Source organism: Doryrhamphus excisus, linkage group LG17 (assembly GCF_037039965.1).
Source record: "Doryrhamphus excisus strain RoL-2023G ecotype Guam linkage group LG17, RoL_Dexc_Guam_v1.1, whole genome shotgun sequence".
Lineage (NCBI taxonomy): Eukaryota > Metazoa > Chordata > Actinopteri > Syngnathiformes > Syngnathidae > Doryrhamphus > Doryrhamphus excisus.
Window position 1 is genome coordinate 14,879,301 of NC_136373.1, and position 25,410 is coordinate 14,904,710.

Below are 25,410 nucleotides of genomic sequence, written 5' to 3' on the forward strand. Positions count from 1 at the left end.
ACATTTGTTCACTTCCTGCTTTCCTAATATAGTTGAAGTATTTTTTTATTTTATTTTTGTCACATACCGAAGTACGAGGTGATATGACCATTCTAATATATGATATGATATAATATATAGTTCTATATAATATAATTTAATTCTATATAGTTAATTCTATATAATTAAATTTAATTCTATATAATTAAATTTAATTTTTTTTTCATTAAAAATTTGTTGTAATTTTTTTATTTATTTTTGTCACATACCGAAGTACGAGGTGATATGACCATTCTAATATGATATGATATTCATTCATTCATTTTCTACCGCTTTTTCCTCACGAGGGTCGCGGGGGATGCTGGAGCCTATCCCAGCTATAATATAGTTCTATATAATATAATTTAATTTTTTTTCATTAAAAAAATATATATTTTTGGTAATTTTGTAATTTTTATTTATTTTTGTCGCGTACCGAAGTACGAGGTGATATGACCATTCTAATATAATATATGATATAATATGAGATGACATAATATAATATAGTTCTATATAATATAATTTAATTCTATATAATTTAATTTAATTCTATATAATTTAATTAATTTTTTTTCATTAAAAAAATATTTTTTGTAATTTTGACATTTTTTTATTTATTTTTGTCGCGTACCGAAGTATGAGGTGATATGACCATTCTAATATAATATATGATATAATATGAGATGATATAATATAATCTAGTTCTATATAATATAATTTAATTCTATATAATTTAATTCTATATAATTTAATTTAATTCTATATAATTTAATAAAAAAAAATTCATTAAAAAAATATTTTAGTAATTTTGACATTTTTTTATTTATTTTTGTCACGTACCAAAGTACAAGGTGATATGACCATCCAATGCCATAATGTGTACCATAGTAAGTGTCAATATAGTGATATGTATAGCACATCATGACTGGTTCAAGACTCTTCATCCTTGTATTTAGCAAACATCAACTGCTTGTATTGTTTCTTGAATTGGCTCATCGTTGTGCATTGTTTGAATTCCTTACTCAATCCATTAGTAGTGGTTTGGGTTATGTAGTTCCATTCCTCATTGACTACTGTAGTTTTGTGTACCTTATTGTAAAATGTTACCAGAAATCTACCAGGGTGCAGGGTGAAGGAATGGGCATCTGTTTTCAGCATTTATGGATTTATTGCTCGGTCCAGCCTTCCCTTTCTCTTCTTAAATGTTACTTTGTGGGAACCCCTCGGTGAGAAAGTATTCCCACTGGGGTTTAGTGTGGCCTTCAGCAGGTTTTAGCATGAGATTAGGAGGATTTACCCTCAGCAAAGACCTGCAGCCTACCCTTAAAAACATACTCATAGTTGCAACAACCTCCCATTCACCCCCCCCCCTCCCCCCCAGCCTTGTATACAATGCCTTGAAATATGATACTGCCCTGGAAACACTAATACTTTCCCTGGAAGACTTAGTCTTACATTTATTTCATCTATGTATTTAGACTGTTGAACCATGATCCATGTCTTCTGGATCTAGCTTTTCCAGATTCTATTGGCTCTATATTATGGTGTTTGTTTATAGCTTCATTTATTGTCTTCCTAGTATAAAAATTACAAAGGGCTCAAAGGGATCACAACACAAACTGTAGTTCTTCCATATCCCATTTCTGACTATTCCTGAAAATTTCATGCAATCCATTGAGTCAAAGATCGTCTATATTCGTCTTTTCCAATATTTGCCTTTTGAGCCAAAGCACATTTTATCATCACTTAGTTGTTGTATGAATATCAACAGGTGGCTACACAGATTAATTATGTAACTTCTGCCATCTAGTGGATGAACATTTAATTGTTTTGCCTGTCACTACAGTATGTCACTGTCAGATGAACAGACAGATGAACAGGATTTTCTATATTTTTGTAGAAATATATTTTCTGGAACTGGATCATTTCCCGGAATCGCTGCTTTAATTGATGTGCACTGATGTTTTTAAGGATTTACTGCAAAAATATTCGACATATCCATCCTTCAAATGCATCCTCTGTGCGGGACCACCGGTTGGATAGTCCTGATCAAGGACGCTAATGAATAGTGATGTCCTTAAATAACGGGAACAGGTTGTTGCTCACCATCATGGCACCATCAGTCCGCCATGATGGTAAGCAACAGGCGCACAATTGTTTTGTACAATGTACTCACTCTGAGTATAATGTCCTTAAATAACGGGAGCAGGTTGTTGCCTACCATCATGGCACCATCAGTCCGCCATGATAGTGAGCAACAGGCGCACAATAGTGTAGTACAATGTACTCACTCTGAGTATAAATAAAGTTATGTGCTGTGCGTAACATTTGATCAAATGAAATGTTATTTATTAAACACAATGAATATATATGTATATATACTACAGACATATTACCTACATATTGATGTCAATAAAAGCCTGAGAATCTGAGAACCATCATCACTGACTGTCAGTAATTAAACTAATCACCCAGCTAAACGATTAGCTTAAAGCTATATTGTGTCGGACGACAACAGCCAGTCTTATAAATCAATAACATTTGTATGACACATACTTCTTTCGTCTGGTCGTTTGTAGCGTCTATTAGAGCAATTAATATCCGAGCAGTGTGCAGAGGACATGTTTGCAGTGCAATGTTTCTGGATTCCGCTCACCATCATGGCGGCCAAACACAGGCATGGTGTATTACGGAAGTGTAATAGACATACTACCTCATATTTCTAGTGTCCTTGTTTTTTGGGCACTTTCACATACCCAAATCAAATGCGTCAAAGAGCGCCAGCCAATTGTATTCTTTCTTCCTCACGGGGAATATTTGACCAATCGGATAGCATCATTTTGGGAGGTGGAACATGGCGGCGCTAATGTTATGGAGTTTCCGCTACTCGTTTGCTTGCATGCAATCAGGCCAGGGTTTCTAGCAAAGCAGCTAAGCTAGCGTCACGCTAGGCCTCCAGCAGAACCAGCGGCTGAGGTAGCAACAAGATCAAAAACACTGCTGTCAGGAAAGGAAACAAATATCCCTTTACGAGTCTGCATGAGAACACGTAAAACCACACAAATATGGTGGTTCTCAAAATTCGAGACCAGGTAAGAACGCTGTGTGAGAGGGCAGATCTAAAGATAGCATTAGACTAGCTAGTGTTAGCATCGATTTCAGTCTTTCTAGGGGAATGCAATTGCAATATCTAGCTATTATCTGAATCGGAAACGTTTATTATAGCACTTGAATGTATGTTTCAAATGAGCTGCTATGCGTTGCCTAGCTTATACATCACAGTTGGTTAATCTAAACACAACCACAGCTTTTGTTGTAACCATAATACCAATCTCTTATGCATGGGGGACTCTTAATGGCACGGATGAGATGTAACCTGTTAAACAGGACTGCTTATCTCCAGCAATTAGCCTCCTCCTCTTCTCTACAGCTAATGAGCTATTGGACTACAAAAAACAACCAAAATGACGTTAGATATTTGCCGATAAAGCTCTGTCAAATGTTTTCTTGAGACTCGTACCATGACAACCATGTCGCTGTGTTTGGTGTGACGGTGAGACATGCCTTATGAGATGTTTACCTTTTTTTTTTTATATAGCGACGACATTGCAGCATAAGCAAACAAGACAAAGAAATTACGTCATTTTGATATCAACATCCCACTAAGCTATTGTTATTTGATTAAAAACGTTCACTTGTGTGCATATTATTTATTTCTACACATTGCTTATTGACCTCTATTACATTTTGTAAGGTCTATAACATATCTTTATAATAATTAACATACATTATGAGTGTTGTGGGAAGTCATATGTCACGTGGTTTTATAAAACCCTCATTATTGTGAATACAAACACAGCTTCCATGAACCTCAAGTGTTTTGTTAGGCTTAGTTTGTTATTCCATGTGTGTGTATGTGTCGTCACCGAGCGTTTTTCCAATGATCTGGTGCCTTGGTCTTCTGTAAGCTGTAAGTGTAAGTTGCTTGAAGAGCCGTCTCCATGGTGACAGTATTAGAGGCCTTGCATGAGACAAGGAGCATAGAAAATCTCCTGCAGCATTTTGAGCTGTGCAATTGGAAACAACAACAAAAAAAAAAAAGCGGCTCTTGTCAAAATGAGACATTGTAGTAAGGAGCACAAGTGCAGACTTGTTAGCGTGAATTGATCGTTGTGGCTGCAGATATTCATGTACGTTACAGAGGGAGATACTTGTTGTGTGACAGTAAGAGACGAGCTACTGGTGTTGTTGTCTTGAATGCTTGCATTTAATGGAGTCGTTCGAAATCAGTAGTCGGTAGGTTCAAAACCACCGTCATACTATTCCTTCTTATCTACCCATAAGCGGTAGAAAATGAATGAATGAATAATTGTAGGCTGCACGGCGGAAGAGTGGTTAACATGCAGGCCTCACAGCGAGGAGACCCAAGTTCAATTCCACCCTCGGTCATCTCTGTGTGGAGTTTGCATGTTCTCCCCGTGCATGCGTGGGTTTTCTCCGGGTACTCCGGTTTCCTCCCACATTCCAAAAACATGCTAGGTTAATTAGCGACTCCAAATTGTCCATAGGTATGAATGTGAGTGTGAATGGTTGTTTGTCTAAAATAATGTCTCAAAAATAAAAATTACTATGATTATTCATTCATTCATTCATTTTCTACCGCTTTTCCTCACGAGGGTCGCGGGGGGTGCTGGAGCCTATCCCAGCTGTCTTCGGGCGTAAGGCGGGGTACACCCTAGACTGGTCGCCAGCCAATCACAGGACACATATAAACAAACAACCATTCACACTCACATTCATACCTATGGACAATTTGGAGTCGCTAATTAACCTAGCATGTTTTTGGAATGTGGGAGGAAACCGGAGTACCCGGAGAAAACCCACGCATGCACGGGGAGAACATGCAAACTCCACACAGAGATGCCCGAGGGTGGGATTGAACCCTGGTCTCCTAGCTGTGAGGTCTGCGCGCTAACCCTTAGACCTACCATGATTATTTAATTTAAAAAATATTGCGAGTGTGAATGGTTGGTTGTCTATATGTACCCTGTGATTGGCTGGCGACCAGTCTAGGGTGTACCCCGCCTTACGCCCGAAGACAGCTGGGATAGACTCCAGCACCCTTGCGACCCTCGTGAGGAAAAGCAGTAGAAAATGAATGAATGAATTTAATGAGTTCAAACAAATGCAGTGGACCAAATTGTTATATGGGATAATAAAATAACATAAAAGAACAGATTGCAGCAAGGTGAATATAAAATAAGAAGTATTTATGTAAGGGAAACACAAAATTGTTAATTAAAAAAGTGACCTTGACATGATGTTCTCGCTGTTTTTTTCATTCCAGCCTGCTTTGCTGAAAGCCATTTTCAATGTGGACCCCGACGAAGTGCGGTCACTCATATTCAAAAAGGAGGATGTGAATGCACAGGTAATCCCTGAAGATTTTACCGTCTTATTTTTGAAAGCCGCACACTTTTATCTTGTCCTTGAATTGCTTCAGTGAAAACGGCACAGTCACATTTCCTGTTGCAAATGCCATTTTTTTGTATTGCGTTTCTTGCTGACGTTCAAAGTGACAAACGCACTTTCAGCGGGAATGATGATCACAGGGTTTTTAATAATCACCATAATCAGCATTTTTGTGTTATTTGTCATAACACATGAAGATCACAGTAATGTATTTATGTGTTTTTTTATGTCTCTCTCAATGCAGGACAATGAGAAACGAACACCACTTCATGCTGCCGCCTACCTTGGAGATGCGGAAGTTATAGAGCTTCTGATACTTTCAGGTGTGTTTTGTGTTGCAAGGCTACAGCTAGCTAAATGGTTTATGTTGTGAGAGGATGTGGTTGTGCCCTTTTACACAAAAACAATGGACGCTCCAAAGTCACACTTTCAATTGTTTATGTAAGATTTAAAATAAAACTAGGGAAGTAGGGAGCAGGAATTTTCCACTGCAATTCTGTCGCTCAGTGACGTATTGCTGGAGTTAATAATTGTATTGTGTGTAATAATTATTTTTGTTAGCATTAGCCCCAAACTAACTCAGTTTTTCTCCCATATTCCAAAAACATGCTAGGTTAATTAGCGACTCCAAATTGTCCATAGGTATGAATGTGAGTGTGAATGGTTGTTTGTCTATATGTGCCCTGTGATTGGCTGGCCACCAGTCCAGGGTGTACCCCGCAAAAATAATTAATTAAAACTAAAAACATGCAAAGTTAATTGGCGACTCCAAATTGTCCATAGGTATGAATGTGAGTGTGAATGGTTGTTTGGCTATATGTGCCCTGTGATTGGCGGGCGACCAGTCCAGGGTGTACCCCGCCTCTCGCTTGAAGACAGCTGGGATAGGCTCCAGCACCCCTCGTGAAGAAAAGCGGTAGAAAATGAATGAATGGCCCTAACTAACTGCATTGGTTGCATTGACTTGAGCTTTCCGAGAAGTTTGCAATAATCTAGTGTGTTTCTGTGGTAATCATAAAAAAATCCATACAAAATGAAGTATTTTGTCATCTTCAGTTTGTTTGTAATTATAAGAAAATATTGTTTCGGTGATATATCGCGATACTTCGTTCCACGATACTGTATCGATATTAAAAAAAGTATGATATGGATATTTTTAGGCATTTATCATAGACTGTATATGGTATTTATTCAAGTGCAAACACGGCAAAGGTTCATTTCTGATTTGAATTTAAACCTCCGATGGTTAGGTGGCAGCACTTAGGTAGTCAATTTCTACACAAAGTAGGGTGTGCAGAAATTAACAAAACCCATGCAGTTTGTAAAATGTGTCGTGTTTCCCGAATAATAATAATAATAATAGTATTCGGGAAACACGACAAATCTGCAAGACACCATGAGGACCTGCTGCTAGCAAGTAATGCGAAGGTCCTTTTGTATACTCCAAAAGTAGTACTGTGCTATTGCAGGTATTTTCTTTTTCAAATTGATATCACTATTTTGTTAAATAATGATTATTTCAAGCATCTTAAAATGACTTTTTTTTACTGATGTTAGTTACTTTGTTACACAAAAATACACTTCTGATGGTGGATAAGTCAGGGACTGTATACTGTATACATAAGAAAATATATTTTCGGTGATATATCGCGATACTTCGTTAAAAAGTATGATACGGATATTTTTAGGCATTTGTATGCTACAAAAGTAGTACTGTGATATTGCAGGTATTTTCTTTTTCAAATTGATATCACTATTTTGTTAAATAATGGTTATTTCAAGCATCCTGAAATGACTTTTTACTGATGTTAGTTACTTTGTTACACAAAAATACACTTCTGATGGTGGATAAGTCAGGGACTGTATACTGTATACATTTTTTCCACATCTAATCGAATGTGAATGTTTTTTTAATGTTTTTTTTTGTAAAAAAAAATAATTTTAATTTTAATTTTAATTTTAATTTTAATTTTAATTTTAATTTTAATTTTAATTTTAATTTTAATTTTAATTTTAATTTTAATTTTAATTCAAAGCTGGATGTTAAAGCTTATTTATCCAAATGCTACACTCAGTGCATATTGCTGGTGTAATTCCAGGAAATAATCTTTAACTACAAGAAAAACAAAAAAAATATCACCTTGTTAACAGTATCGTGATATCTTGTATCTTGTGATACGGATCGTATCGCCAGATTCTTGCCAATACACACCCCTATTATGTATATACAAGTCCACTTTGTTGTGCAAGTTGTATGATTAATGTCCTTAAATAGCCTCACTGCTGGTGTCACCTGACTTGTACTGTAGGTGCCAGAGTAAATGCCAAAGATAGCAAGTGGCTCACTCCTCTGCACCGAGCTGTTGCCTCCTGCAGCGAGGTACTGTATATGAATATCCTCTCTCACATACACACAAACACACCACAGTGAATATTAAACAAGGTCAAAATTCTAATCTTATGTTTGTGACATTTTTTGCGGCAGGAGGCCGTGCAAGTGTTGCTCAAGCACTCTGCAGACGTAAACGCACGAGACAAGAACTGGCAGACGCCGTTGCACATCGCCGCGGCGAATAAGGCGGTCCGATGTGCGGAAGCACTCGTGCCGCAGCTGAGTAATGTCAACGTGTCGGATAGAGCCGGACGGACGGCGCTGCACCATGCAGCCTTCAGTGGTCACTTGGAGGTAATATTTATCCCTTAATATGTGTCTGTTTATAATAAAATACATTTATTATAAATTTATTATAAATAAATTGCAGCTACATAGTGGGCAACATATAATAGAACTAATTCTAAATGTAATGCAATGCAGTTCTACATTACGGTGAACTACAACGATTAGGAGTGTAACAGGACGGTTCAGAACTATCAAAATTTTCCCATAATTCATTGCATCTGAGCAAAGCATTTAATTGGACAACAAGCGGCATAGACTCTAGATGTATGGATGATGCTGCAATGCTGTTTCTGTCCATCAACGGGACACAGAGGAGCCCAGAACTCGGAGAGAGGCTGACGACATTGCAGCGCCCCAGCAGGCACAATGAGTTATTATTATGGAAAAACTTTTTAAAATATATATATTTTTCATTTTAAGCTCTTGTTGTAACGGTATATTTTTTAGGTACACCTTTTTGAGTGTTAAGTTGCTGTGTGAAGAGTTTATTATTTGTAAGATTACGTATTGAGTCAGACTGTAATTAAGAGCCACAGCATTAAAAAAATGATTTTCTACCGCTTATCCTCACGAGGGTCATACGAGGGTCGCTGGAGCCTATCCCAGCTGTCTTCAGGTGAGAGGCGGGGTACACCCTGGACTGGTGGCCAGCCAATCACAGGGCACATATAGACAAACAACCATTCACACTCACATTCATACCGATGGACAATTTGGAGTCGCCAATTAACCTAGCATGTTTTTGGAATGTGGGAGGAAACCCACGCATACACAGGGAGAACATGCAAACTCCACACAGAGATGGCCGAGGGTGGAATTGAACTTGAGTTTCCTAGCTGTGAGGTCTGCGCGCTAACCACTTGAGCACCGTGCAGCCCCGTATCAAATACACATTATTATTGTTATGCTTTTTCCACTTTTCTGACTTATAAATGTAGTTAAAATGTAGTATTATCGTGTTAAATGATGACAAAGTTTCAGATAATGAGGTTTGCGCATTTGGAAGTGAGCCCTGAAAGAAGTTTGTGATGGCTCAAATCGCTCGTTTTCAAAAGGCATGGTAAAACCGTTCCTTTGTGATGTCACAGAGTGGCGGAATTCCTTATATGGTTCATAGTTAGGAATTCCGTGAGTGGAATAAATGAAAACAGACCGGTTTTGGCCGGAAGCACAAATCCAAGGAAATATAACTAGAATAGGTGCAGATTCTGAAAGATGTAGAAAGCTTTCCGTGGTGGTTATTGTGTGTAGCTGCTCTATAGGAGACCACAACGCAATGAAGTACCTTTAGGCCAGACACAACATTGGATACAGAACCTCGGCCAGCGTTTGTTCCTACCTTGTACTTGGGCCAAAATGGTAAAAACCTGCCAAATTAAGGTCTGTGCGCTAACCACTTGACCACCGTGTAGCCTGTTTTGAACATACCAAAATGTATTTCTAATCTAAAACACTCTATGCTTTCACCTCAGATTACATAACATAGTGTTGTTAATTTTTCCACTCTGGAAATGCAGAAACACTGTTGTCATCGTGATCATGACTCATAGTTTGTTTTTTTTTATTTAAATCTCATCAGATGGTTCGGCTTCTGCTCTCCAGAGGGGCTAATATTAATGCCTTCGACAAGAAGGACCGGCGTGCAATCCATTGGGCAGCCTACATGGGTAAAAATATATCCACTTGTTATGTCATATTATTAGTTCTCTGTGTTACCTAAACCTGAAATAGGAGCTCCTTTGCATGCATCAAATGGATGACATTGGACATGTGTTGGGGCAATTAATCACTGATTACATTATATTTTAAATAACTGTTTATTTTCAACTGTTATTTCCTCCAATGAATTGCATAATCATGTTCATGTGCATGGGGAATGTGACCTTCAGGTCACATTGAGGTGGTAAAGTTGCTGGCGTCTCATGGAGCCGAAGTCGCGTGCAAAGACAAGAAATCGTACACGCCTCTTCACGCCGCTGCCTCCAGCGGGATGATCAGCGTTGTCAAATACCTCCTGGACCTCGGGGTGGATGTGAGTTCTAACCGCTATCAGACTGTTCGCCACATTCATTTTGAAACTTAAATATGTCAGGTACGCGCTAAGTGAGAATTGGTCTTCTTCGGTGGTTCTGAGCTGTTATTAGCTTATTTTCCTCATTCCTAACATTTCTAACAAATGTAAAAAATTAACGATTTTGGTTTCCAGATCAATGAGCCGAACGCATACGGCAACACGCCCCTCCATGTGGCGTGCTACAACGGGCAAGACGTGGTCGTGAACGAGCTCATAGAATGCGGGGCGAGCGTCAACCAGGTAAACGAGAAGGGCTTCGCTCCTCTACACTTTACCGCCGCCTCGCGTCACGGCGCGCTGTGTCTGGAGTTGCTTGTGTGCAACGGGGCCGACGTCAACATCAGGGTGAGTTATCAAGACATACTCATGTATGTTCGAATTCGTGCTCGCAACATCCAATCACATCTCTGTACCAATTCAGAGTAAAGATGGAAAGACTCCTCTCCACATGACGGCTATACATGGACGGTTCTCACGGTCTCAAGCAATTATTGAAAACGGTGAGCTCCCTTGTAAACGTTACTCACTCACAGTAAAACAATAACATTTACTCAAAGGCACTCTTGTGTTTCTTCTACTCTGAAGGTGCAGAGATTGACTGCGAGGACAAGAACGGGAATACGCCGCTGCATATTGCCGCACGATACGGACACGAGCTGCTCATCAACACGCTTATTACCAACAGAGCTGACACAGCCAAGTGGGTGAACTTGTACAAGTACAGTTGCTAGCATATCCTCATAATTTAATATGGCGGGTTTTTACCATATTGACCCAAGTACAAGGTAGGAACAAACGCTGGCCGAGGTTCTGTATCCAATGTTGTGTGTGGCCTAAAGGTACTTAATTGAGTTGTGGTCTACTATAGAGCAGCTACACACAATAACCACCACAGAAAGCGTTCTACATCTTCCAGAATCTGCACCTATTCTAGTTATATTTCCTTGGATTTGTGCTTTCGGCCAAAACCGGTTTGTTTTCATTTATTCCACTCACGGACTAGTTAACCTTGTATTATGTTACGGGTCAATTTGACCCGTTTCAGTTTTTGTGTTAATGACCCTAGATGAGGAAAAGTCACAAAATTTCATGAAGAAAAAGAAAGGATAACCAGTACTTTGGTCAACACAAAAACTGAAACGGGTCAATTTGACCCGTGCAAGGGTTAACTAGCATGACTTGTTAACAAATCATGCTAGTTAACCTTGTATTATGTTACGGGTCAATTTGAGCCGTTTCAGTTTTTGTGTTAATGACCCTAGATGAGGAAAAGTCACAAAATTTCATGAAGAAAAAGAAAGGATAACCAGTACTTTAGTCAACACAAAAACTGAAACGGGTCAATTTGACCCGTGCAAGGGTTAACTAGCATGACTTGTTAACAAATCATGCTAGTTAACCTTGTATTATGTTACGGGTCAATTTGACCCGTTTCAGTTTTTGTGTTAATGACCCTAGATGAGGAAAAGTCACAAAATTTCATGAAGAAAAAGAAAGGATAACCAGTACTTTGGTCAACACAAAAACTGAAACGGGTCAAATTGACCCGTAACATAATACAAGGGTTAATATGGCGGGTTTTTACCATATTGACCCAAGTACAAGGTAGGAACAAACGCTGGCCGAGGTTCTGTATCCAATGTTGTGTGTGGCCTAAAGGTACTTAATTGAGTTGTGGTCTACTATAGAGCAGCTACACACAATAACCACCACAGAAAGCGTTCTACATCTTCCAGAATCTGCACCTATTCTAGTTATATTTCCTTGGATTTGTGCTTCCGGCCAAAACCGGTCTGTTTTCATTTATTCCACTCACGGACTAGTTAACCTTGTATTATGTTACGGGTCAATTTGACCCGTTTCAGTTTTTGTGTTAATGACCCTAGATGAGGAAAAGTCACAAAATTTCATGAAGAAAAAGAAAGGATAACCAGTACTTTGGTCAACACAAAAACTGAAACGGGTCAATTTGACCCGTGCAAGGGTTAACTAGCATGACTTGTTAACAAATCATGCTAGTTAACCTTGTATTATGTTACGGGTCAATTTGACCCGTTTCAGTTTTTGTGTTAATGACCCTAGATGAGGAAAAGTCACAAAATTTCATGAAGAAAAAGAAAGGATAACCAGTACTTTGGTCAACACAAAAACTGAAACGGGTCAATTTGACCCGTGCAAGGGTTAACTAGCATGACTTGTTAACAAATCATGCTAGTTAACCTTGTATTATGTTACGGGTCAATTTGACCCGTTTCAGTTTTTGTGTTAATGACCCTAGATGAGGAAAAGTCACAAAATTTCATGAAGAAAAAGAAAGGATAACCAGTACTTTGGTCAACACAAAAACTGAAACGGGTCAAATTGACCCGTAACATAATACAAGGGTTAATAGTAGTTCAGTGTCTTTTACTACATTAGCTACATTCTACTGTATAGTGATATGTACATTAGTATGTGATCATGATGGTGTCTTTTACAGACGAGGGGTCCACGGTATGTTCCCGTTGCATTTGGCTGCCCTTAGCGGATTCTCGGACTGTTGCCGAAAGCTTCTGTCTTCAGGTAACTCTAGTGTTTCCCCATACATCGATTTATTTGTGGTGGCCCGCCACAATTACATTTGGACAGCCACAGATACATTTTGGAGCGTCCCTCACAAGCGCATTGTAAAGTGATTTGTCTTTGTAGCTTGTCGTTACAACGCCGTGCAGCAGATGGCATCGTAACTCTGCTTCTTAACATACTAATACTATAAAAAAAAGTAACAACGAGCTTGTCAACCCATCAGAAATCGCAGGAGGTCATTACAAACTGACTACAAAGAACACTAAACTCATCACGCAGTAACTTAACCATCAAAAGGTGTGCCTGAGAAATATACAAACATGTACCAATGTCAGTTTAAAATGAAAAAAAAGTTGGATGGATTGATGGTGCTGCAATGTTGCCTCTGTCCAGCAGAAGTAGCCAGAGGAACTCAGAAGGAGGCTGACGTTAACGCAGTGATCTAGCAGGCAGCATTGAATGCGTTGCTCAGACACAAACCATAAAGGAGATTTTTTTTTGTATTGCTACATGTTTGTATGTTTCTAACACAAACACTCATTTTTGCACCATGGCCAATTATGTATATTAGACCATTGATCCCAATACCACACATAGATTGCAGTCCTGTGGGAAACACTGAACTCCTGAATAAAACTTACTTGTGAACACATTGATGCTCACTATGCTGATATTTTAGTATGACAGTATTTCGAATTTGAGCGGCACAGCGGTCGAGTGGTTAGCGCACAGACCTCACAGCTAGGAGACCAGGGTTCAATTCCACCCTCGGGCATCTCTTGTGTGGAGTTTGCATGTTCTCCCCGTGCATACGTGGGTTTTCTCCGGGTACTCCGGTTTCCTCCCACATTCCAAAAACATGCTAGGTTAATTAGCGACTCCAAATTGTCCATAGGTATGAATGTGAGTGTGAATGGTTGTTTGTCTATATGTGTGCTGTGATTGGCTGGCGACCAGTCCAAGGTGTACCCCGCCTCTCGCCCAAAGACAGCTGGGATAGGCTCCAGCACGCCCGCGACCCTCGTGAGGATAAGCGGTAGAAAATGAATGAATGAATGAGAATTCCGAATTTACAACTGTACGAGCTAATGGTGCTAATGTGATTTGAGTCTCTGCTCTTCGTCCTTTTCAGGTTTTGATATAGACACTCCCGATGACTTTGGAAGGACGTGTTTACATGCTGCAGCTGCTGGAGGGTGAGTGTCGTTGGAGCCGGATGTGCTTAAACGCAAATGTTTGTATCAGTTCATCACGCCCAACAAGTGTATTATCGCCAACGCCACCCTCGTACAAATCTCTGCAGAAACCTGGAATGTCTCAATCTACTTCTCAACACGGGGGCAGACTTCAATAAAAAAGACAACTTTGGCAGGTTTGTCATGTTTTTTGTTTTTTTTTTAATATCTCTGTTCAATTAAAACGATCTGCTAAGCAATAGTTGCCTTTCCAGGACTTCCCTGCACTACGCTGCCGCTAACTGTAACTACCAGTGTTTGTTTGCACTGGTGGGCTCGGGGGCCAGCGTCAATGACCTTGATGAGAGGGGGTGCACACCTCTCCACTATGCCGCTGCTTCTGACACAGATGGAAAGTCAGTATTATGTTTTTTTTTTGTATTTAAAAGCTAAAAGTTCACATGCATTATTAAAAATACTGATTAACACTTGCATACATAATTAAAATATCTTAACGAGTATTTTCATTTTTGGCTCTAGGTGCCTGGGATATCTACTGCGAAATGATGCACATCCAGGGATCCGAGACAATCAGGGCTACAATGCTGTACACTATGCCTCTGCATATGGACATCGCCTCTGTCTGGAGCTGGTGAGAGCATCGCCATTGAGTTCATGCTGTTTCAAACTTACTGTACTTAGTTATATCAATAGATGTACTTCTGAAACCCCTTCATTGTTTTAGATTGCAAGTGAAACCCCTCTAGATGTGGTGAGTAGTATTTGTGAATTTTCTTCATGTGATTTGCCGTATATCCTCACATAGTAGCAAGTACGTAAGAATAAATAAAAGTAATTTTAATACAACTGCGCTTTTTAATACCAATCAAGCTATGAGAATTTGACTGAAAATAAACAAGTCGCTCATTTAATTAAATACAGAACTAATAAAATACACGCATGGTCTTGCAGAACTGCAGCAAGTGCAAACTTGAATAGATTGTGTAGTTCAGTCACTGTGTCATTGTTTGAATAAAAACTACCTTGAGGCGATTGGTCTTCCAATTGTAACACAGAAGTAAAAATTTACATTAAATTAATAAATAGCACGGCTGCACGGCGGTCGAGTGGTTAGCGTGCCTCCCACATTCCAAAAACATGCTAGGTTAATTGGCGACTCCAAATTGTCCATAGGTATGAATGTGAGTGTGAATGGTTGTTTGTCTATATGTGCCCTGTGATTGGCTGGCCACCAGTCCAGGGTGTACCCCGCCTCTCGCCCAAAGACAGCTGGGATAGGCTCCAGCGACCCTTGTGAGGACAAGCGATAGAAAATTAATGAATAAATAGCACGGCTGCACGGTGGACGAGTGGTTAGCGTGCAGACCTCGCAGCTAGGAGACTCGAGTTCAATCCCACCTTCGGCCATCTCTGTGCGGAGTTTGCATGTTCTCCCCGTGCATGCGTGGGATTTCTCCGGGTACTCGTTTTTTTTCCCACATTCCAAAAAACATTCAAATTGTCCATAGTGTCCAATGTGGGAGGAAACCGGAGTACCCGGAGAAAACCCACGCATTTTCGAGTTCGATTCCACCCTCGGCCATCTCTGTGTGGAGTTTGCATGTTCTCCCCGTGCATGCGTGGGTTTTCTCCGGGTATTCCGGTTTCCTCCCACATTCCAAAAACATGCTAGGTTAATTAGCAACTCCAAATTGTCCATAGGTATGAATGTGAGTGTGAATGGTTGTTTGTCTATATGTGCCCTGTGATTGGCTGGCCACCAGTCCAGGGTGTACCCCGCCTCTCGCCCAAAGACAGCTGGGATAGGCTCCAGCAACTTCCGTGACCCTTGTGAGGATAAGCAGTAGAAAATGAATGAATGAATGAATAATAAATAGCATGCCTTGCAGGTCTAGCAAGAGTTGTGTCAATAAACACCCTCAGCCACTATTTGAGGAAATACGGTATTGTGTCACTGTGATCCTCGGCTCTAAAGTCAAGCAAACAATTTTATCTTTCTATTATTTGACTAGTTAATGGAAACCTCAGGGACGGACATCCTGAATGAGTCTGACATCAGAGCACCAATCAGCCCCCTGCACCTTGCCGTGAGTCGCATTTATCAAAATGCTCCCCAAAACCGATTCCTTCCCTAAATCTAACCTTTTATATTTATGGGGTTCAGGCATATCACGGTCACCACCAAGCCATGGAGGTCCTGGTGCAGTCCCTGTTGGATCTGGATGTGAGAAACAGCCAAGGACGCACGCCTCTAGATTTGGCTGCGTTTAAGGGCCATGTGGAGTGTGTAGATGTTCTAATCAATCAGGGTGCCTCCATCCTGGTCAAAGACTTCACCTTAAAGCGAACCCCCATCCATGCTGCAGGTATGAGTCTGGAATAAATCAACATACTGTACTAAATACCCCTGAAAAAACAGTACTTGTGTACTTTTAATTAACCCTTAGATGCATGAGTGACTGGACCCTACACTCTTCCATAAGTGGGTCAAAAATGACCCATATTAGAATCAATGTGCCATTTTGGTTAGGAATAATGCTATAGCATACTTGACTATGCCAATGCTATATTATATATTCCAGATTGACAGGTGTAATACCTATACTGCATATTATATTTTACAAAAACTGTGCTAGTGTTAGCTATTTATAAATTATGCCCAACAATACATATAGTAATGTTAGCCAGCTAGTGTCAGCTAGTTATAAAGTAGGCTAATTTGTTGATAATACTAACATATCATAAAAGACACATACACAATATTATATGACGATAATACTTGTTGGATTAGCACTTGATGTGTAAAATAATCTTCCTTAGGGGTGACACGTGTGGTCTACAGTTAATTTATTCCTGGCAGCCAAAGTTGATAGGAATCAAAGGTTCCTATTGGATTCCATAGAAAATGCATGCAGGTCATTTTTGACCCACTTATGGAAGGTCGGGGTAGTAACACAAAAACTAAAATTTCTTGGAAATGTGTAAAAGGTAAGTTAAAAATGTGAATGGTATGATATCAAAAACATGTTTTTTGAGGAATACCTGGAATATGAAATGATAATAATTTTTAATTACGAAGATGTTTCAAGAAAACAACCTGACCAGGTCATTTTTGACCCACTTATGGAAGGTTGGGGTAGTAACACAAAAACAAAAATGTCTTAAAATGTTAAAAATGTGAATGGTATGATAGCAAAACATGTTTTTTGAGGAATACCTGGAATATGAAATGATAACCATTTTTCATTACAAAGATATTTCAAGAAAACAACCTGACCGGGTCATTTTTGACCCACTTATGGAAGGTCGGGTTAGTAACACAAAAACAAAAAAATCTTAAAATGTATAAGAGGTAAGTTAAAAATTTGAATGGCATGATATCAAAAACATGTTTTTTGAGGAATACCTGGAATATGAAATGATAATAATTTTTAATTACAAAGATATTTCAAGAAAACAACCTGACCGGGTCATTTTTGACCCACTTATGGAAGGTTGGGGTAGTAACACAAAAACAAAAATGTCTTAAAATGTATAAAAAAGTTAAAAATGTGAATGATATGATAGCAAAACATGTTTTTTTTAGGAATACCTGGAATATGAAATGATAACAATTTTTAATTACGAAGGCATTTCAAGAAAACAAGCCGACCAGGTCATTTTTGACCCACTTATGGAAGGTCGGGTTAGTAACACAAAAACAAAAAAAATTTAAAATGTATAAAAGGTAAGTTAAAAATGTGAATGGCATGATATCAAAAACATGTTTTTGAGGAATACCTGGAATATGAAACGATAACAATTTTTAATTATGAAGATATTTCAAGAAAACAACCTGTCCGGGTCATTTTTGACCCACTTATGGAAGGTTGGGGTAGTAACACAAAAACAAAATCTTAAAATGTATAAAAGGTAAGTTAAAAATTTGAATGGCATGATATCAAAAACATGTTTTTTGAGGAATACCTGTAATATGAAATTATAATAATTTTTAATTTACGAAGATATTTCAAGAAAATGATCCGACCGGGTCATTTTTGACCCACTTATGGAAGGTTGGGGTAGTAACACAAAAACAAAAATTTCTTAAAATGTATAAAAGGTAAGTTAAAAAAGTGAATGGCATGATATCAAAAACATGTTTTTTGAGGAATACCTGGAATATGAAATGATAATAATTTTTAATTACAAAGATATTTCAAGAAAACAACCTGACTGGGTCATTTTTGACCCACTTATGGAAGGTCGGGTTAGTAACACAAAAACAAGGGTTAAACACAGTAATGTCAATTAACTGTTGGTCAACCCCCTGCAGCCACTAATGGTCACTCGGAATGTTTACGGTTGCTGATTGGAAATGCTGATCTTCAAAGCGCAGTGGACATTCAAGATGGTAACGGACAGTAAGTGTTGCATTCATTTAGTTTAGCATTTTTTATTTTCAAGAAATGTGAACTAATACCTAACATCTTGTCTGTGACTTCTTAGAACCCCTCTGATGCTGTCAGTTCTAAGCGGACACACAGATTGTGTATATTCTCTGCTTAACAAGGGAGCCAGCGTAGAAGCCAAAGACAGGTGGGGCAGGACGGCTCTGCATCGAGGAGTGAGTGTAACTTTGCCTTATTTCTCTGTGTAACTCACCATTAAAAGCTTTTAAAAAAAATCCATTATTTCAAGCAGCCATCTGTAACAACAATCTGTGCAAATCTGTTCTTTTATCATTTTTTTTTTTCCCCAGGCTGTGACTGGTCATGAGGAATGTGTGGAGGCTCTGCTTCAGCACAATGCCAGCTTTCTGGTGCAAGACTGTAAAGGCCGCATGCCGGTCCATCTGGCCGCAGCGTGTGGACACATCGGGGTACTGGGAGGTCTGCTGCATGCTGCCCAATCACTGGAAGCACCTCCAGTGTTAACAGACAGCCAAGGCTACACGCCGTTGCACTGGGCCTGCTACAACGGTATGGATGGAAGACATTCTTCTTCATGCGTACAAGACAGCTATGCAATCTGTTCCAAACATGACAGGATTAAGGATGTCTTTCAGTGGTATTCAGAGTATGCTGGAGCCTATCCCAGCTGTCTTCGGGCGAGGCAGTACACCCTGGACTGGTGGCCAGCCAATCACAGGGCACATATACACAAACAACCATTCACACTCACATTCATACCTATGGACAATTTGGAGTCGCTAATTAACCTAGCATGTTTTTGGAATGTGGGAGGAAACCGGAGTATAATATGATAATGGTTTTATTTCATTTGAACATTCATCAGATGACAATTGAATGCATCACATAATCAGTTTACAGTTCCACATGTCCAAAAGGAGTAGGAAGAAGCAAAGCTTATTAAATCCGACCCCTCCATCTGGTACTTTTACAATCAGTAACTGTTACATTTGTTCACTTCCTGTTTTCCATAATACAGTTTTTATTTTTTTTCATTTTTCTTGTAATTGAATTTAATTTAATTTTTTCATAAAACATTTTTTTAGTTTTTTTTTTTTTTTGGTCCCGTACCAAAGTACAAGGTGATATGACCATCCAATAACATAATGGGTACCACAGTAAGTGTCAATATAGTGATATATACAGCACATCATAGTCGTCTTAGTCTTTTTTTTTTTAATCTTCTGACCCAGTACAACAACATACTTTTTATTTTCAGGACACGATACATGCGTGGAGGTCTTGCTGGAGCAAGAGGTTTTCCAAAAGGCTGAAGGAAATCCATTCAGCCCCCTCCACTGTGCTGTGTAAGACATTTCAATCATTGCAATATGTGAGGACATACCTTAAAGTAAAACAGGTAAAGGAAAAACCAACAACATTATTATTATTATTATTATTTTTTTTTCTCTCTGAAGCATCCGTGACAATGAAGGTGCTGCTGAGATGCTAATCGACACCCTGGGCCCTGGCATTGTCAACGCCAAAGACGGCAAAAACAGGTGAACTCAAGTGTAACAGTCACTCGGTTAAACCTCAATAAAGTTTAACGTATTTAAAACCGCATCATTGCCCTCGCGCCATTTGCTCAGGACGCCCCTGCATGCCGCCGCCTTCACAGACCACGTTGAGTGTCTACAGCTGTTGCTGAGCCACAATGCCGAGGTCAGCGGTGCGGATGCGGCGGGGAAGACGCCACTCATGATGGCCGCTGAGAACGGTCAGACCAACGCTGTTGGTACGCCGGCTGCACACCAACAAATATACTTCAGCGAGAACTTGAGATTAACTTTAATTTCTCTTAAAGAGCTCCTGGTCAGCAGTGCAAAAGCGGATCTGACTTTGCAGGATGCTGTGAAGAACACGGTACTTCATCTTGCCTGCAGTAAGGTCAGTATATTTTCACCACCAGGGGTCTCTGTTTCACTCTTTTTACTGCCTTTTGCAGTAAACAGGAAACTGAAGCCGTTTGATTTATCACCATTTGTAATGCTGTTACTTTTCCACAGGGACATGAAACCAGTGCCTTGTTGATATTGGAGAAGATTACTGACAGAAACCTCATAAATGCCACGAACGCCGCCTTACAGACGTGCGTATCATTTATATTTATTACTATTTTAGTACGGATGTTCTGATCAGGGTTTTATGATCCTGATACCGATCCCGATAATCCATAACTGAAACCAGTTACCAATACAGATTTTTTTTTTCATTCATTCATTTATTGATTAATTTTTTTGAATTTGCAACTGTGTTACACAGAGAGTACCGCCCCTCCCAGTACTGTATTACCAATGTCCAATACATCATCTCGACTTCAAACTGCATTTATTAAAAACAAAAACATTTTAAAAACTTCCGTTGGTTCCAATTTTCTACAATAAAAGCTCTGATAGAACATTCCACTGTTCTCAAATATCTTACTTTTTATTTTTCTACACAAAATAAGATGAAAAATAAATAAACAAATCAAGAATAAAGAAAATCAATCCATCAGTATTAAATACATAAATATAATAATAATAATAATAATAAAACGGCAAATAATAAAAACTTAAGAAACCACATATAGTTGGTGGGTAGACAAATTATTTTTTTCAGATTAAAATGAACAAAGCATTATTAAAGCCCTGTAGACATGACAAAACACGACTATAGTCACATTTATTTTACGGCATATAGCGCAACTGCAGGGTCTTGAGACACATGCTAACTCGCAAACGAGAGAGCTAGCGACCTAAACGGTAGTTCAAGTTATTTCCTTTAAACTTCAATAGCTTAAGTTAAGAGCTAACCTGAATGCTCATCTTGCACAACAAAAAGTCTTGAAGGTGATGACTAAGTTAAAATGGGCTCATTTAAAAACATTCTTAAATGTATTGCTACTTAAACTTACCACTTCCACACGGATAGGGAGGATAACTATTAACAGTTATTTAACCTTTAACATGAACATTAATCAAACGTAATCATTTTTTCTGGGTACATGATACCATACAGCATCCATATCAAACGTGCGCGGGACGCACGAACATTAAACTTTCATATCAAGGCGGGGGGCCTCAAACTAGTGTTCTGCGGGCCGCGTGTTTGAGACCCCTGATTTACAACATATTGCGCAACTGCAGGGTCTTGAGACACATGCTAACTCGCAAACGAGAGAGCTAGCAACCTAAACGGTAGCCTTCAAGTTATTTCCTTTAAACTTAAATAGCCAAAAACTTACCACTTCCACACGGATAGGGAGGATAACTATTAACAGTTATTTAACCTTTAACATGAACATGAATCAAACGTAATAATTTTTTCTGGGTACATGATACCATACAGCATCCATATCAAACTTGCGCGGGGACGCACTAACATTAAGCTTATCATATCAAGGCGGGGGCCTCAAACTAGCGGGCCGCATGTTTGAAACCCCTGCGGTACACCGTTCTTTTTGCTGTACATACAAAAAGGTCAAAGAACACTCGACGCTTTGTCATGCACAAGCGAGCAACATAGGCGTGTCATATAGTGTAACTAACGCATTTTTTCCCCAGTGTATTGTATTAAAGAATACAACACAGCACACACTATGTTCAAGGAAAGCAAGCTCATATGTGCAGACAATGAAAGACGAATTATTTGCAAATTGAAAGGATTCATCACATTAATTGTAATATTTCTTTTCCAGGCCTTTGCATGTCGCTGCAAGGAACGGCCTGACTGTGGTAGTGCAAGAGCTACTTTCAAAGGGAGCCAGTGTCCTTGCGGTGGATGAAAACGGTAAATTTACTATTCTTATGTACATTCTTATGTACTAAATCAAATCAACTTTATTTGTAGAGCACTTTTCCTGCAAAGAAATGCAACACAAAGTGCTTTACAGAATTAAAAACAATTTCCACAATTAAAAGGGAAAAACAAAGAAACAAAAGAAAGCCCCTCCTTCCATACTAGACCCACACACACACACACACACAATCACACAATCACACACAGTAGGGAGACATGGCATGGCACTGAGGAACAAGGAAACGCCACCTTTGGGGCCGTCCACACTGGGAGGAGCTGCAGGCCGTGCCATCGGAGGACCAGCACCCGGGCCCCCCGACTCAGACAGACGGGCGGACCCCCACATTAAAGGGAGGAACCCCCAGCCGGCCGGGTCGAAGGGACGCAAGGATGGCACCCCCTCAGCAGACCCGAACAGCCCCCAGTGTGGAGGACCCCCCTGAGGAAACACTGGAGTTAAAAGCTGAAGACCAAGAGCAAAAAATAAGACTAAAAAGATAAAAACAAAACACTGGAGTTAAAAGCTGAAGACTAAGAGCATAAAATAGGACTAAAAAGATAAAAACATAACACTGGAGTTAAAAGCTGAAGACTAAGAGCATAAAATAGGACTAAAAAGATAAAAACATAACACTGGAGTTAAAAGCTGAAGACCAAGAGCATAAAATATGACTAAAAAGATAAAAACATAACACTGGAGTTAAAAGCTGAAGACTAAGAGCATAAAGTAGGACTAAAAAGATAAAAACATAACACTGGAGTTAAAAGCTGAAGACAAAGAGCAAAAAATATGACTTTAAAAGATAAAAACAAAACACTGGAGTTAAAAGCTGAAGACCAAGAGCATAAAATAGGACTAAAAAGATAAAAACAAAACACTGGAGTTAAAAGCTGAAGACTAAGAGCATAAAATAGGACTAAAAAGATGAAAACATAACACTGGAGTTAAAAGCTGAAGACTAAGAGCATAAAATAGGACTAAAAAGATAAAAACATAACACTGGAGTTAAAAGCTGAAGACTAAGAGCATAAAATAGGACTAAAAAGATAAAAACATAACACTGGAGTTAAAAGCTGAAGACCAAGAGCATAAAATATGACTAAAAAGATAAAAACATAACACTGGAGTTAAAAGCTGAAGACTAAGAGCATAAAATAGGAGTTAAAAGTTAAAAGCTGAAGACCAAGAGCAAAAAATATGACTTAAAAAGATAAAAACAAAACACTAGAGTTAAAAGCTGAAGACTAAGAGCAAAAAATAGGACTAAAAAGATAAAAACATAACACTGGAGTTAAAAGCTGAAGACCAAGAGCATAAAGTAGGACTAAAAAGATAAAAACATAACACTGGAGTTAAAAGCTGAAGACAAAGAGCAAAAAATATGACTTTAAAAGATAAAAACAAAACACTGGAGTTAAAAGCTGAAGACCAAGAGCATAAAATAGGACTAAAAAGATAAAAACAAAACACTGGAGTTAAAAGCTGAAGACTAAGAGCATAAAATAGGACTAAAAAGATGAAAACATAACACTGGAGTTAAAAGCTGAAGACAAAGAGCAAAAAATATGACTTTAAAAGATAAAAACAAAACACTGGAGTTAAAAGCTGAAGACTAAGAGCATAAAATAGGACTAAAAAGATAAAAACAAAACACTGGAGTTAAAAGCTGAAGACCAAGAGCAAAAAATATGACTAAAAAGATAAAAACAAAACACTGGAGTTAAAAGCTGAAGACAAAGAGCAAAAAATATGACTTAAAAAGATGAAAACAAAACACTGGAGTTAAAAGCTGAGGACTAAGAGCAAAAAATAGGACTAAAAAGATAAAAACATAACACTGGAGTTAAAAGCTGAAGACCAAGAGCAAAAAATATGACTAAAAAGATAAAAACAAAACACTGGAGTTAAAAGCTGAAGACTAAGAGCAAAAAATAGGACTAAAAAGATAAAAACAAAACACTGGAGTTAAAAGCTGAAGACTAAGAGCATAAAATAGGAGTTAAAAGTTAAAAGCTGAAGACCAAGAGCAAAAAATATGACTTAAAAAGATAAAAACAAAACACTGGAGTTAAAAGCTGAAGACTAAGCATAAAATAGGACTAAAAAGATAAAAACAAAACACTGGAGTTAAAAGCTGAAGACCAAGAGCAAAAAATAGGACTAAAAAGATAAAAACAAAACACTGGAGTTAAAAGCTGAAGACTAAGCATAAAATAGGACTAAAAAGATAAAAACACAACACTGGAGTTAAAAGCTGAAGACCAAGAGCATAAAATAGGACTAAAAAGATAAACATAAGAAAAGTTTAAAAAATGATTTAAAAACTATTCGATTACTGTAAATCTTACGTGTGGTCATTCTCTCCAGGTTACACACCCGCCTTGGCTTGTGCCCCTAACAAAGACGTGGCGGACTGCCTCGCCCTCATCCTGGCCACCATGATGCCTGTGTCCCCTTGCGCCCCAGCGCCCACCCTTCCATTCAGTGCCGTGAACCACTACACCACCAGCCCCTCCAAGAGTGCCACCTTTGACAGTCTGCCTGTACTGCGTGGCCAGCACACCTCCTACTGCAGCTTCAACAACATCGGCCATCACGATGGCTTCTACAAAGACGAGGAGCTCAACGACTCGGATTCAGAGACATACTGAACGACGGGGAAACACACACACATACACACTGTGTCTTAAAATTCACCCATGGCCAGCTTGAGAGGGTAAAAGAGATGAGCCCCCATTACAGGAGCCTTAAAAGTCATCCCCTCCCGACCTCATCCAGCACCATGTGTCCTTCCAGCTGAAAAAAGGCGACACTGACCCACTACTGAGTGACTGCACTCTATAGGCGTACAGCAACCTTTTTTACTGCAATAACATGCTGACGAAGGACAGTAGCACCTCACGGAAGGCAAAACCAGCATGGACCAAATGATGCGGATGCATTTTAACCCCAAGTAATCGTATAAGTGAGATTGTCAGGTTATTTCGTTTTAATTTTTGGAGTTTTTTTCCGGAGGGGCGGTGTGCAACCGTTTTTTTGAGATGTGTGAAATAAGGTTGATTTCTGCACGCTATGAAATTCAGAATGCACTTCAATGTCTGTGCATCACACAAAGTGGGGGAACGGTAGTTTCTTGGTTTTAAAGATCAATTTTTTAAAAAAAAAACAAA

At 38.9% G+C, this 25,410-nt stretch overlaps 1 protein-coding gene across 2 annotated transcripts; it reads left to right on the forward strand.

The window, feature by feature from the left end:
* Positions 1 to 2,819: 2,819 nt before the first annotated feature.
* Positions 2,820 to 25,410, forward strand: ankrd28b (ankyrin repeat domain 28b). Of its 2 annotated transcripts, XM_058085165.2 has the most exons (28): positions 2,821 to 3,110; positions 5,366 to 5,449; positions 5,735 to 5,813; positions 7,800 to 7,870; positions 7,976 to 8,176; positions 9,750 to 9,837; positions 10,060 to 10,202; positions 10,377 to 10,589; positions 10,666 to 10,744; positions 10,830 to 10,944; positions 12,724 to 12,806; positions 13,942 to 14,005; positions 14,113 to 14,181; positions 14,260 to 14,400; positions 14,525 to 14,636; positions 14,730 to 14,756; positions 16,018 to 16,092; positions 16,170 to 16,371; positions 18,321 to 18,408; positions 18,494 to 18,611; positions 18,747 to 18,966; positions 19,676 to 19,763; positions 19,875 to 19,958; positions 20,049 to 20,194; positions 20,264 to 20,346; positions 20,466 to 20,548; positions 22,139 to 22,230; positions 24,608 to 25,410. In XM_058085165.2, exons 1-28 carry the CDS (start codon positions 3,084 to 3,086, stop codon positions 24,889 to 24,891), a joined length of 3,159 nt encoding a protein of 1,052 aa, XP_057941148.2. In that variant the 5' UTR covers positions 2,821 to 3,083; the 3' UTR covers positions 24,892 to 25,410. The 2 variants fall into 2 exon arrangements, with proteins under 2 accessions (XP_078653712.1, XP_057941148.2); XM_078797586.1 differs by lacking the exon at positions 14,730 to 14,756 and having other exon boundaries at positions 2,820 to 3,110.